Raw genomic sequence first — 12442 nt, forward strand, 5'->3', positions numbered from 1 at the left:
AGTGGCCTGATGGCATAGCTAGAATTCTTTCTGGGCCTCTGGGCTCCCAGGCTAAATAATTAAATAATAATGATGGCAATAGTAATGAAGACCCAGAACCCAGAACAGAAATGTCTTTCCATCACTATGGCCTTCTAATGAATAAGCCTAATGTTCTGCTACCTGGCCAGGGAGAGGTGTCCACAGGGTCTAACTGCAATATCACAAAGCAGGGCAAGGAGGAGTGAGTTTAGAGCTCAGAGGCAGCAGAGTAATCACTGGCACAGCTGATCTGTGAAAATGATGTATTCCAAGACCTTAAATAACATTTAGAAATCCACTTGAATTTTAATTAAAATGCAAGGAACTATGAGCTGTAAATCAGAAACAGAGAGCCTTAAGCAATAGGAGACGAAGAGACATGTGGATGAGCAGCAATTGAAGATTGCTGATGAGGTGAGATAAAGAAATTATTGAAAAGAAGCTAAAAATGCAGCAGTGTAATTAAAATAAGTATTGGTGGTATATACATACAACAGAATTTTCATGGTGTAGAATGGAAAGGACAAAATGGAGAACAAATTTGAGAGGCAAATAGGGAAACGACTACAGAAAACAGTAGTATATTATTGATTTGGCAGACACACAAAAATGTTGTACTTTAAGAATTATAAGTGATCCTGAAGAAGAATATTGATAAATTAGAACAGAAGTAAAAATCAAAAACAAATTTGAAGAAATAGCACTGAATTAAAGAGCAATTTTATTCTCAAACTGAAAGAACTCACCATGTTCCAGTAAATTAATTTTTAAAAAGACTCAAGCTTTTAAAAATTGTAGCAAAACTTGGCATCATTTTATTTTATTTTTTAACTTTTTTATGTTTTTAATATTTTTTAACATCTTCTTTGGAATATAATTGCTTTACAATGGTATATTAGTTTCTGCTATATAAAAAAGTGAATCAGCTATATGTATACATATAACCCCCATATCTCCTCCCTCTTAAAAAAAAAAAAAAAGTAGCTGCTTAAACATGAATATCAGAAGGAAAACAAAAAGATATCTTTAATTAGTAGCTTGATCCCCTTCTGTGCTAGTTTCCTTTTCCCAGAAATACATTTTGTACTGTTTTGTTAGTTGAGTTTTAAGTGTCTCAGGAGGTGGTGGATCTGGCACTTCCTTGGCAGCATATTTCACAGCCTAATAATCTTAATAGCTTCAATACTCTGGAATGGGTTTAATCCAGTCTTATTTGTTTGTATAGGTTAAAATTTTCCAAGGGCCTCTCATCACCCTAGCAATAGGAATTTTTTAATGGTCTCATCACTTTTTAATTGCTTAAACTTTTTTTTTTTTTTTTTTTTTGCGGTACGCGGGCCTCTCACTGTTGTGGCCTCTCCCACTGCGGAGCACAGGCTCCGGATGCGCAGGCTCAACGGCCATGGCTCACAGGCCTAGCCGCTCCGCGGCATGTGGGATCCTCCTGGACCGGGACAGGAACCCATGTCCCCTGCATCAGCAGGCAGACTCTCAACCACTGTGCCACCAGGGAAGCCCCTACCTTTTTTTTTTTTAGTGTTTAAAATAAAAGGTTTGGAATGAGCATTAAAAAAACAATTCTAGCAAAATTTCAAATTACATATATAAAGAGAAAATCCTATGCATATCTAGGAAGAAAAAAAAAGGTTACCAGCAAAGCACCTCAGACTGGGCTTTTCTGCAAACCTAATTCTAAAACACAACATCCTAGATATCACTTCTCCTCTAAATTCTCCCTGGCTTCCCCACATCTGGTTTGGTGCTTTTTATACGTTCTCATAGCATTTTACATTTTCCCTATTACATCATGCTTATTCCACTGTGTTATATTTATGTATTTACTTATATTTATGTACATTAGATTGTAAGGTATGTCTCTATACAATAAATGCTATAAAAATGAAATGATAAGGTAAAATGGCTTTGTCTAAATTTCAATCTTTGAAGTAAGAAGTATTTGAAGAAAACCTATACCTAACTCCTGCTCACCACAAAGACAGAGAAAACACAGTTTCTTTCTTATTCAATAGCTTTATGGTTTCTGGACACTCATATATTTTAGTAAATGCAGGAAGCAATTTTAACATTATGTTCACTGATGTTTCCCAAGCGACTGAACTAGAACAGTACAAAGCATATAACAGACACATGATTAATATGTGCTTAATGGAAGCATAGAAACATTAGAATTAAAATTTAAAGAGATTGCCCATGAAATGATGTTAATCATTGCTGTTTTTATCTCCTCCATAGCCTTGTAACTGCAGCTCGGTGGGATCCTTGGATTTCCAATGCAATATAAACACGGGGCAATGCAACTGTCGTCCCAAATTCTCTGGTGCAAAATGTACAGAGTGCAATCGAGGCCACTGGAGCTACCCTCACTGCAATCCCTGTGACTGCTTCCTGCCAGGGACTGATGACTCAACCTGTGATTTAGAGACTAAAAAATGCTCCTGTACTGATAAGACTGGGCAGTGTACTTGTAAGGTAAGTGCTGCTGAAATTCAGGAAGGAAAAACCTTACTCAGTTCTATTTCCATTGCTCAGCTTTAACTTCATTCAGTTATTTATTCCTGCATCATTAGGCCAAACAGACAGACAAATGAAAATTCATTGCCAGACACAGTTTTATTCTAGCATACAGATAAGCACTGATTTTTTTTTTTTTTTTTTTTTGCGGTACGCGGGCCTCTCACTGTTGTGGCCTCTCCCGTTGTGGAGCACAGGCTCCGGACGCGCAGGCTCAGCGGCCATAGCTCACGGGCCCAGCCGCTCCGCGGCATGTGGAATCTTCCCGGACCGGGGCACGAACCCGTGTCCCCTGCATCGGCAGGCGGACTCTCAACCACTGCGCCACCAGGGAAGCCCTAGCACTGATTTTTAAGAACTGATTTTCAACCAAAACCCAACATATTTTTCTAGCTCATATAAATGATATATTTTCGACAGTAAAGTTCAGTTTGCCTTTACATATTCACTTTGCTTCAACAAGAATAACGTGGGAGAGAAAAAAAAGTTCTCTTAAGCATCATCAGAGAAAATCACAGCTAAATGATAAGGTTGATTTAAAAAAAATTTTCTCCTCAAATTAATCCGCAATCACTGTACACTGAAAAATAGATTTACTGCTGTGAAAGTTCAGTAAAACTTCATCACGTATAAGCAGTGACATTACAAACAGTGACTATATGCAAATTTCAGTCCTCATTAATATTGTTAAATGACATAGGAAAACAGCCAATTAAAAAGGGTAAGAAGGGCTTCCCTGGTGGTGCAGTGGTTAAGAATCCGCCTGCCAATACAGGGGACATGGGTTTGAGCCCTGGTCTGGGAAGATCCCACATGCCGCGGAGCAACTAAGCCCGTGTGCCACAACTGCTAAGCCTGTGCTCTAGAGCCCATGAGCCACAACTACTGAAGCCCACAAGCCTAGAGCCCATGCTCTGCAACAAGAGAAGCCACCACAATGAGAAGCCCGCGCACTGCAACGAAGAGTAGCCCCCACTCGCTGCAACTAGAGAAAGCTCACGTGCAGCAACAAAGACCCAAAGCAGCCAAAAATAAATAAAAATAAAATAAATTTTTTTAAAAAAAAGGTTAAGAAGGATTTTTTTCTCCCTTATTTTTCTGGAAAATCAGTCCCAGGATAAATGCAGTAAAGACTGTATCAGAAGTATCTTTACAAGAAAAAGTCTATGCAAAGAGAGTCAGAGGAAACAGAAAGATGAAATCTAGGGAGTGGTTGTTAAGAGTCTTGAGAATTTAAGAAAATGGAAGATTCTGCCATTAAAAGTCCTAGACAAAGCACAAAGTATGATGCTGCATTATTACATATTATCATTATGATTATACATTATACTTAATACATGCTATATGTGTGTATATACAGTATTCAATAATAATTATATAAATCTATATTTTAACATATTGCCTGTTTTTTACAGCTTTGCATCACACCACTGTCTAGGAATCAATGTTTTTATTTTGCTTTCAAAATTCTTATGACTCTTTCATATTCCTCACAGTGGAATAATGGGAAATGTGCTGCCTAAATTTAAAAAACAATATACAATATCCTTAGTAATGCATGCATTTATAAATAAAGCATTTTTTTAGACCCATGCCATGCTAACAAAGAGATTAACTGCATATGCTATTTGGGACGTGAGTCTGCTATTCAGCATTCTTTTATTTTTTGTTTCATTGTCTTTAAAATGTGCTCCTGTTATTCATTCTTGAGTTTATTGCTCTCACCATGTCACCGTATGGACTCTGGGGATCTCTCATCTTTCTTCAGGTGAATGTGGAAGGCGTCCGCTGTGACAGGTGCCGGCTTGGCAAATTCGGACTTGAGGCCAAGAACCCACTTGGCTGCAGCAGCTGCTATTGCTTCGGCGCCACTACTCAGTGTTCTGAAGCAAAAGGACTGATCCATACGTGGGTGAGTAAGGAACTGCTGAGCCATGTAATGGTATAATGTTAGTTCCTGCTGGCGTCTTTTAGCCAGGCACTGAGGGGTAGGAGGAAATGGCAAAACATTTAAGTAACCTTTTCCCCTGCGCACGTTTAGAACGGGTAGAGGGGCTGTGCGCCATTAGACAGTTGGAGTAAATATCGTTTTTATCCTGCCTTTAAAAGAGTTCATTTATTGCGGACGAGGAAATAGATGCCGAGTGAAAAAGGAAAACATTATAAGGGAAATGTTATGTTTGGGGATGGGAAGAAGCTGCCCTCTGAAGAGCAAGGGCACCAGAGCGGGAAGATAGATGTGTGTTCATGCAGTAATGAAAACCAGAACTTGCGCATTTAGTCCAACCAGGCTTAGAGAATCATCACTCTTTAGGGTGGAAAAAAGTTCATTTTTGCCTTAATTTTCCTTTAAGTCTTCCTACTTTTAAACTCTACTTATTGTTAGTGTAAAAGACCAGTTTTCACAGATGTTGTGGATTTCACTATGCAAACAAGTCAGAAGGGTTTATGCCCTCTCCTACCTGTTCATTGTGCACGAGTTCTGTTTCTCATGAGAACACTTCATCAGAAGGGGATGGGGCTGCAGAGAGACATGCAGTCTATCACTCTTTTTTTTTTAACATCTTTATTAGAGTATAATTGCTTTACAATGGTGTGTTAGTTTCTGCTTTATAGCAAAGTAAATCAGCTATACATATACATATATCCCCATATGTCCTCCCTCTTGTATCTCCCTCCCACCCTCCCTATCCCACCCCTCTAGGTGGTCACAGAGCACCAAGCGTATCTCCCTGTGCTATGCGGCTGCTTCCCACTGTCTATTTTACATTTGGTAGTATATATAAGTCCATGCCACGCTCTCACTTCGTCCCAGCTTCCCTGTGTCCTCAAGTCCATTCTCTACGTCTGCGTCTTTATTCCTGTCCTGCCCCTAGGTTCTTCAGAACCACTTTTTTTTTTTTAGATTCCATATATATGTGTTAGCATATGGTACTTGTTTTTCTCTTTCTGACTTACTTCACTCTGTGTGACAGACTCTTGGTCCATCCACATCACTACAAATAACTCAATTTCGTTTCTTTTTATGGCTGAGTAATATTCCATTGTATATATGTGCCACATCTTCTTTATCCATTCATCTGTCGATGGACACCTAGGTTGCTTCCATGTCCTGGCTATTGTAAATAGTGCTGCAATGAACATTGTGGTACATGACTCTTTTTGAATTATGGTTTTTTCAGGGTATATGCCCAGTAGTGGGATTGATGGGTCGTACGGTAATTCTATTTTTAGTTTTTTAAGGAACCTCCATACTGTTCTCCATAGTGGCTGTATCAATTTACATTCCCAGCAACAGTGCAAGAGGGTTCCCTTTTCTCCACACCCTCTCGAGCATTTATTGTTTGTAGATTTTTTGATGATGGCCATTCTGACTGGTGTGAGGTAGTATCTCATTGTAGTTTTGATTTGCATTTCTCTAATGATTAGTGATGTTGAGCATTCTTTCATGTGTTTGTTGGCAAGCTGTGTGTCTTCTTTGCAGAAATGTCCCTTTAGGTCTTCTGCCCATTTTTGGATTGGGTTGTTTGTTTTTCTGATATTGAGTTGCATGAGCTGCTTGTAAATTTTGGAGGTTAAGTTTAAAGGAGGCCTCCAAAGACTTAAACTCAGCCCCTGCTGTGTTTTGATCCCATGCAGGTGACTCTGAAGCCTGAGCAGACCATTCTGCCCCTGGTGGATGAGGCGCTGCAGCACACAACTACCAGAGGCATCATTTTTCAACATCCAGAGATTGTTGCACACATGGATCTGGTGAGACAAGATCTCCATTTGGAACCTTTTTATTGGAAACTTCCAGAACAATTTGAAGGAAAGAAGGTAAGGACAAGAACTTTGAAGTCACATGAGAACAAAATAAAATGTTTTTAGAATAATGCTATTTGGAGATTTATCTAACTCATCATTCCTCATTCTGTTTTATCAGTTGATGGCCTATGGGGGCAAACTCAAGTACACAATCTATTTTGAGGCTCGGGAAGAGACAGGTTTCTCTACATATAACCCACAAGTTATCATTCGAGGTGGGACTCCTAGTCATGTGAGAATTATCATCAGGCATATGGCTGCTCCTCTAATTGGCCAGTTGACAAGACATGAAATTGAAATGACAGAGGTAAGGTGGTTACTTGTTGGGTGCCAGGATGCCAACGGATTTGCACTCGGTTTCGGCAAAGTGTTTTCTTTTCTTGTTAACAGAAAAAATGGAAATATTATGGTGATGATCCTCGAATCAGTAGAACTGTGACCCGTGAAGACTTCTTGGATGTACTATATGATATCCATTATATTCTTATCAAGGCTACCTATGGAAATATCATGAGACAAAGCAGGTAAACTATAATGAATATAAGTTAATTTCTTATTCTAGAGTCTATAAGAGAGATCAGTAAGACATCAGACAAGAAAGATTTAAAAGTTTGGTTTGGGAGTGTGATGATAGAAGACGAGTCAAGGATGGTGTCCAGGTCATCTGGTGGAAATTACTGCCATTCCCCCCAAAAGGGAAACAGAATCAGAAGCAAGATTAAGGGGAAAAATTGAATTGATCTCTGACATGGTGAATTTTAGATGTCAGGCAGAAGTTCAGGAGAAGATGTCCTACAGGGTAGAGAGAATTCACTGCTGTGCTATAAATAGGTTGCAAGATTGCTGAGAAGGTATCCTCCTTCAACCGTCAGGGGAACCAGGCAGGGCCAAGTTGGTCCTGTCTCTCCCAACCATATGCATTCTCATCTGTTCACCCCAGTGGGCCATACTATATTGCCATTTTCCCTGTGCCTCATGATGTGAAAAGACTGGGAATCACATTGAATAGGAAAGTACACGGAACAAGAACAAGAATGAATGTCGTGAAAGCCAAAGGATGAGAATACTATAAGGGAGTAGGTATGGTTTTTTCGTATGACCCAAAGAGGACAATTAAAAGGAGGCTGTTTGAAACTGGCACCTAGGATCACACTGGTGACATTCATAATACCAGTTTTAGTGAAGTTCTGGGGCAGAAATAGTCTCAAGGTTTTGAGGAATGAATGGGATGCAATGAACCTAATATTATGAATGTAGACTATTGTTCTCCATGAACAAAATCATAAAAAGGGAGGAATGAGGTCGTGTCAAAAGTCAAGGGAGGATTGTTTAATCAGAGAGAGAAGTAAGCATGTTTATATACCATGGAGCTGGGGAAGGGGAGGAATTAGTAGCAAGATATAAATTTTAAAATGATAGAATAAAGAGAAAATAAACAATGAAGAAGCCAGGATTCTTCAACATCATGAGTATACATGAGTATACTTGAGGTCATGTGCCTCAAGTATAAGGGAAAACTTATCTAATGAGATAAAATGAGGAACTGCACAGATGTAGCTAAATGTATGCCATGGAGGCAGAAAGTTGAGTTGAGTTCATACACATAGTCTCAACTTCTCTGGCATATTAGCTTCTCTGTTGTGTCTATAAGAATATGAAATCAATAGATGTTTAGAAATAATCTTATATAACAAAATAGTAGATCAGTGCAGGACAACAAAAGAAAACAAAATTATGAACCCTCTCATTGACAAACCAATGAATATCAAAATACCATGTTTCACTTCGTCCCAGCATGGACTTAACATATACTACCATGGACTTATATATACTACTATGTAAAACAGATAGCTAGTGGGAAGCAGCCGCATAGCACAGGGAGATCAGCTCGGTGCTCTGTGACCATCTAGAGGGGTGGGATAGGGAGGGTGGGAGGGAGATACAAGAGGGAGGAGACATGGGGATATATGTATATGTATAGCTGATTCACTTTGTTATAAAGCAGAAAAGCACCACTGTAAAGCAATTATACTCCAATAAAGATGTTTAAAAAAATAAAATTAAAAAATAAAGAAAATAAAATACCTTAAAAAAATACCATATTTCAAATGTTTACACTGTTAAACATGTAGCAGAAAATCCTTTCTTTGTTGCAGAAGATCCATATTGCTCTTCTGATTGTACCAAAAGTAGGGACCAAATCAAGGACCAAAGTTTACTTTTAAGTCTATATTGTTTTGATTTTTTTTTCATATTTCTCATTTCTAACAGGAGATTCTTTGTTTTGTTTTTTACAGTAGGTCCTTGTTGGTTATCTATTTTAAATAATAGCAGTGTGTACATGTCAATCCCAAATCCCAATTATGAAATAATTTAAAAAAACATATACCAAAATATCTTGTCAGTTATATTGTTAATTATTTTAGAATTTCAAATGTAAATTAGATGACAGAAGCCAAAGCAGGTTTGCATGTCCTAGAAGACAGCAGGTGACTTTGTGAGTGTGAAAATATGTTATTTTGAAATTGTTCTATGCTTCAGTAAAAAAGTTTGGTCATACGCAGAACATTTTGTTAGTGGATCTGGTAGAAACAGTGTTGTCATGCATTTTTCATTACGCTTTCTTTGCCTCTCTCACACCGATTCCACCTTCCTTTGCTGTAAGGTTGCTTTTTTTCCCCGTAAGTCTCTTTCTCTTATCACTTTATTTCATATAGCTCACTAAATAATATCCTTTGGCTTAGGAGTTCCTTTTTTTAAACACTAGAGTAAGTAAATACTTCACTTTTTCTAGGCTCAATAAAAACTAGAGTGAACATCTAGTAACGATAAAAAGAAATAAAGCAGTGTATCAGCACTTGATTTTGTAAGACAGTGGAATTTTGACAAAGGTCAGAGATATGTTTGAGTCTTCCTCTCAAAGCAGTTAACACATAACGCTGCATCTTTATTCAGTTACAAATTTAAATAGTCTCAGAAGCAGAGAGTTTGTTATACATGTGGTTTGAGGTTCTGACTTTGTACATATTACAATGCTGAAATTTTCTTTTTTCTTTGCTTTTGTCCTGTCTTACATTTATTTGAAGAACTTAACGACTTTGTTTTTCAGTATTCATTTAAATAGATGCCTGAGTTTGGCCAAATCCCTGATTCAAGCAAAACAGTTCCTCTCTGATTCCCTGAGGAAAAATAATGATGTGTTGCAGAAATGTCTGTTGCTAACACCATTCAGGTTTCACTTGGTTTTTAAATACTCACTAGTCTGTTGTGTGCATGCACGTGCCAGAGAAGGGAAGGTGATGCTAGAAACTCCTCAGGTTATAAAATACCATGAGATACTAGCAGAGATGACTTTGCAACAAACACCGAGTTACCTTCCTGCTCCGTCAGAGAACCCAGAGTCTTTCTTGTAGGAGGGGAGTGGTTTATTTACAGATCACAACTGCTGTGCGTCCTATAATGAGGGGAGCATGAAATCTGAATTTTAACTGAACATGTGTTTCATAAAGGCTGGCTGGTCTTCAGATTGTAGATTACAATGGGAGCCAAGTCAGAATGCGCCTTCATAATTCAGTGTCAATAAAACCTACCTATGCTTGTTATAAAGTTTATGATTCAAGCTCCTTAAGCTCTTAGAGGTGTGTTTTATTGAAGCAAAACTATTCATTGTCTCGTTTAAAAGTTTATTTGCAAAAAAAAAAAAAAAGTTTATTTGCAGAACATTTCATGTTACCAGTTAGTCATGAAATAGTGTGAGTTTATGGACTGTGTATATTTTTTAATGTATAATTTCAAATTATTACAAAGGGTATCAACATTTTTATTGTGAATAATTTTTTTCAATTATGAGGACCTTTCCGCCAATAGGAAGGGTGGGTTAAGTTACTTGAAGGATTTATTCAATAAAGTTAACAAAAGACTAATTTGAGAGGTTCTTTATCCTCAGAAAGTTATCAATATTACTAGCTTATGCTCAGTCGTTTCCTAGATGGTTTTCTAATGTTCTTGAAAGGACGTTCAGAGATTCAAGAGCAAGAAATTGGGACTGGTTGCAAATTAAAAGCAGTTTCACTAGTAACAACTGGAGATTTTCCAACAGGGAATGACCTTGGATTGTCTGTTTGAAAGAATGAAAATGTCTAACTAATTGGCCATGTCTACCTGAAGCCACTCACATTTTTAAAAGTGGGAGGAAAACTCTTTATAATAACTTCTCAATAGGACATCAGACATCTAATTTCCTAAACGCTTTATGATTTATGTGAATATTTTGCTAATGTGTAATCTCACCCTTTGAGGAAGCGAAGATGCTGAAATAAAATGTGGCACACGGAGCCCCTAGAATTTAGCAGCTTCAAAACAATAGAACAAGTTTGTGGTTGTTGACAAAACCTTGAGAAGACCCTTCTTTCAGGATTGAGTGTTTGCTGGGTAAGCTTAATTTACTGGTACCCCCATCTAAGAATTTGCTCGCTGTTCCAGGATTTCTGAAATCTCAATGGAGGTAGCTGAACCAGGACGCATCACAGCAATGACTCCTCCAGCTCACTTGATAGAAAGATGTGATTGTCCCCCGGGCTATTCTGGCTTGTCCTGTGAGGTAAGCTGGCTCCAACTAACCTTCTCAAGCCCCACTCAACCAGCCAAATGGAAATACTCCCAGGACCACCTTTACCACAGTCAGTTTTACTTTCAGGCATACCCTCAACCTATTTTATCTGATCTTCCACTCACAATATGAGACGCAGTAAGAAGAGGATGATGTTATTGCTCCCTAGAAGTAGGAATCACAACTCAAGGGGAATATCTAATAAAAATTAAAAGATTTGTAAAAATATGAAACAGTCAGGAAATAAGAATGTTTTCTTAAGGCCCCTCTATTGTATCTGATCTGTTTTCTTGGCATCTTTTCTGAACAGAGACATTTAAACTGCAGTGATTATGAGACAAGATTGTATTGGGATTTGAAAGATTGTTTTTATATAGAACATGACAAAACTTAGGCAGTATATATCAGACTGTTCCCTTTAACATAGGCTTCTCAGAAGGACATAAATTGTTCCAATAGTGCCACTGTCACTCAGTCATTATATTTTTAAAACTGCATTTTTTACTTTCCAGTATATTCCTTTGACTATCTTCAGAATCGGTAAATTTTCTAGATCTTTATTTTGTGGAACCAATTTAAATTTTACAAATATTAAATCTTAATAGGAAGAGTATGATCTAGGGAGAGGAGGAATTGCTGAAAAAGTCACCTGGATTTGAATCTCTACTTCATCATATACTAAGACTGAGACCTTGTGCAGCTTGTAAACCTGCTTAAGCTTCAGCTGGTAAATCTCCAAGCCCCTGAGTAACTGCCACCACACTCACCCCTTCTCCTGCAGACCCTATAGTCCTCTCCACAGTGCAACAAATAAAGGCTGGCCTGGGAGGGGCCTCCAGGACCTGCTCCAGCCCTACAGCATGGATTCTTTCCCCTTAGTCAGATTGGTTGGTGGCTACTACATACTAGTTAGATATTTTTAATATCTCCCGTACCCACAGCCCAAGAATCACATGAAGGCTAAATGAACTAGAACTTAAGCGCTTATCACAGTGCCTGGTAGTAGTCATAATAATAATAACCAAAGTCAATATGGTTAATAATATTATTAATGGAATAAGTAGTTATAGATCTAACTATTGATTTATTTATAAATACAGTTGACCCTTGAGCAACATGAGTTTGAACTGCCTGGGTCCACTTATATATGAATTTTTTTCAGTAAATATACAATGGACCCTCCACGGGTTTCCAGTCCACAGATCCAACCAACTGCAGATCAAAAATTCCATCCATGGTTGGTTGAATCCACTAATGCCATACCAGCGGATATGAGATCGCCGACTCGGGGGCTTAAGCATTGACAGAGACTCATGGAACTAATCTCCTGGCCGATAATGAGGGAGGACTGTAATTTTGTATATCTTTTGTAAATAGGATTTGAGAAGTTTTATTAAGTGTGGCTCACAAGGCAGGTGAAGTACACTAAAAAACAATGAATATAAATCTCTTGAGAGGTGGCATGGCACAATG

The 12442-nt window shown here is 38.1% G+C and overlaps 1 protein-coding gene across 1 annotated transcript in view; it reads left to right on the forward strand.

The window, feature by feature from the left end:
* LAMA2 (laminin subunit alpha 2) overlaps positions 1-12442 on the forward strand; it is a 606143-nt gene that overhangs the window by 410251 nt on the left and 183450 nt on the right. Inside the window, exons 24-29 of the mRNA XM_060283517.2 lie at positions 2275-2511; positions 4322-4465; positions 6193-6372; positions 6479-6667; positions 6751-6884; positions 10843-10960. Of these exons, the coding sequence (XP_060139500.2) occupies positions 2275-2511; positions 4322-4465; positions 6193-6372; positions 6479-6667; positions 6751-6884; positions 10843-10960 (1002 nt within the window). The remainder of the gene's footprint in view (positions 1-2274; positions 2512-4321; positions 4466-6192; positions 6373-6478; positions 6668-6750; positions 6885-10842; positions 10961-12442) is intronic.

The sequence above is a fragment of the Globicephala melas genome, chromosome 14 (genome assembly GCF_963455315.2).
Source record: "Globicephala melas chromosome 14, mGloMel1.2, whole genome shotgun sequence".
Classification (NCBI taxonomy): domain Eukaryota; kingdom Metazoa; phylum Chordata; class Mammalia; order Artiodactyla; family Delphinidae; genus Globicephala; species Globicephala melas.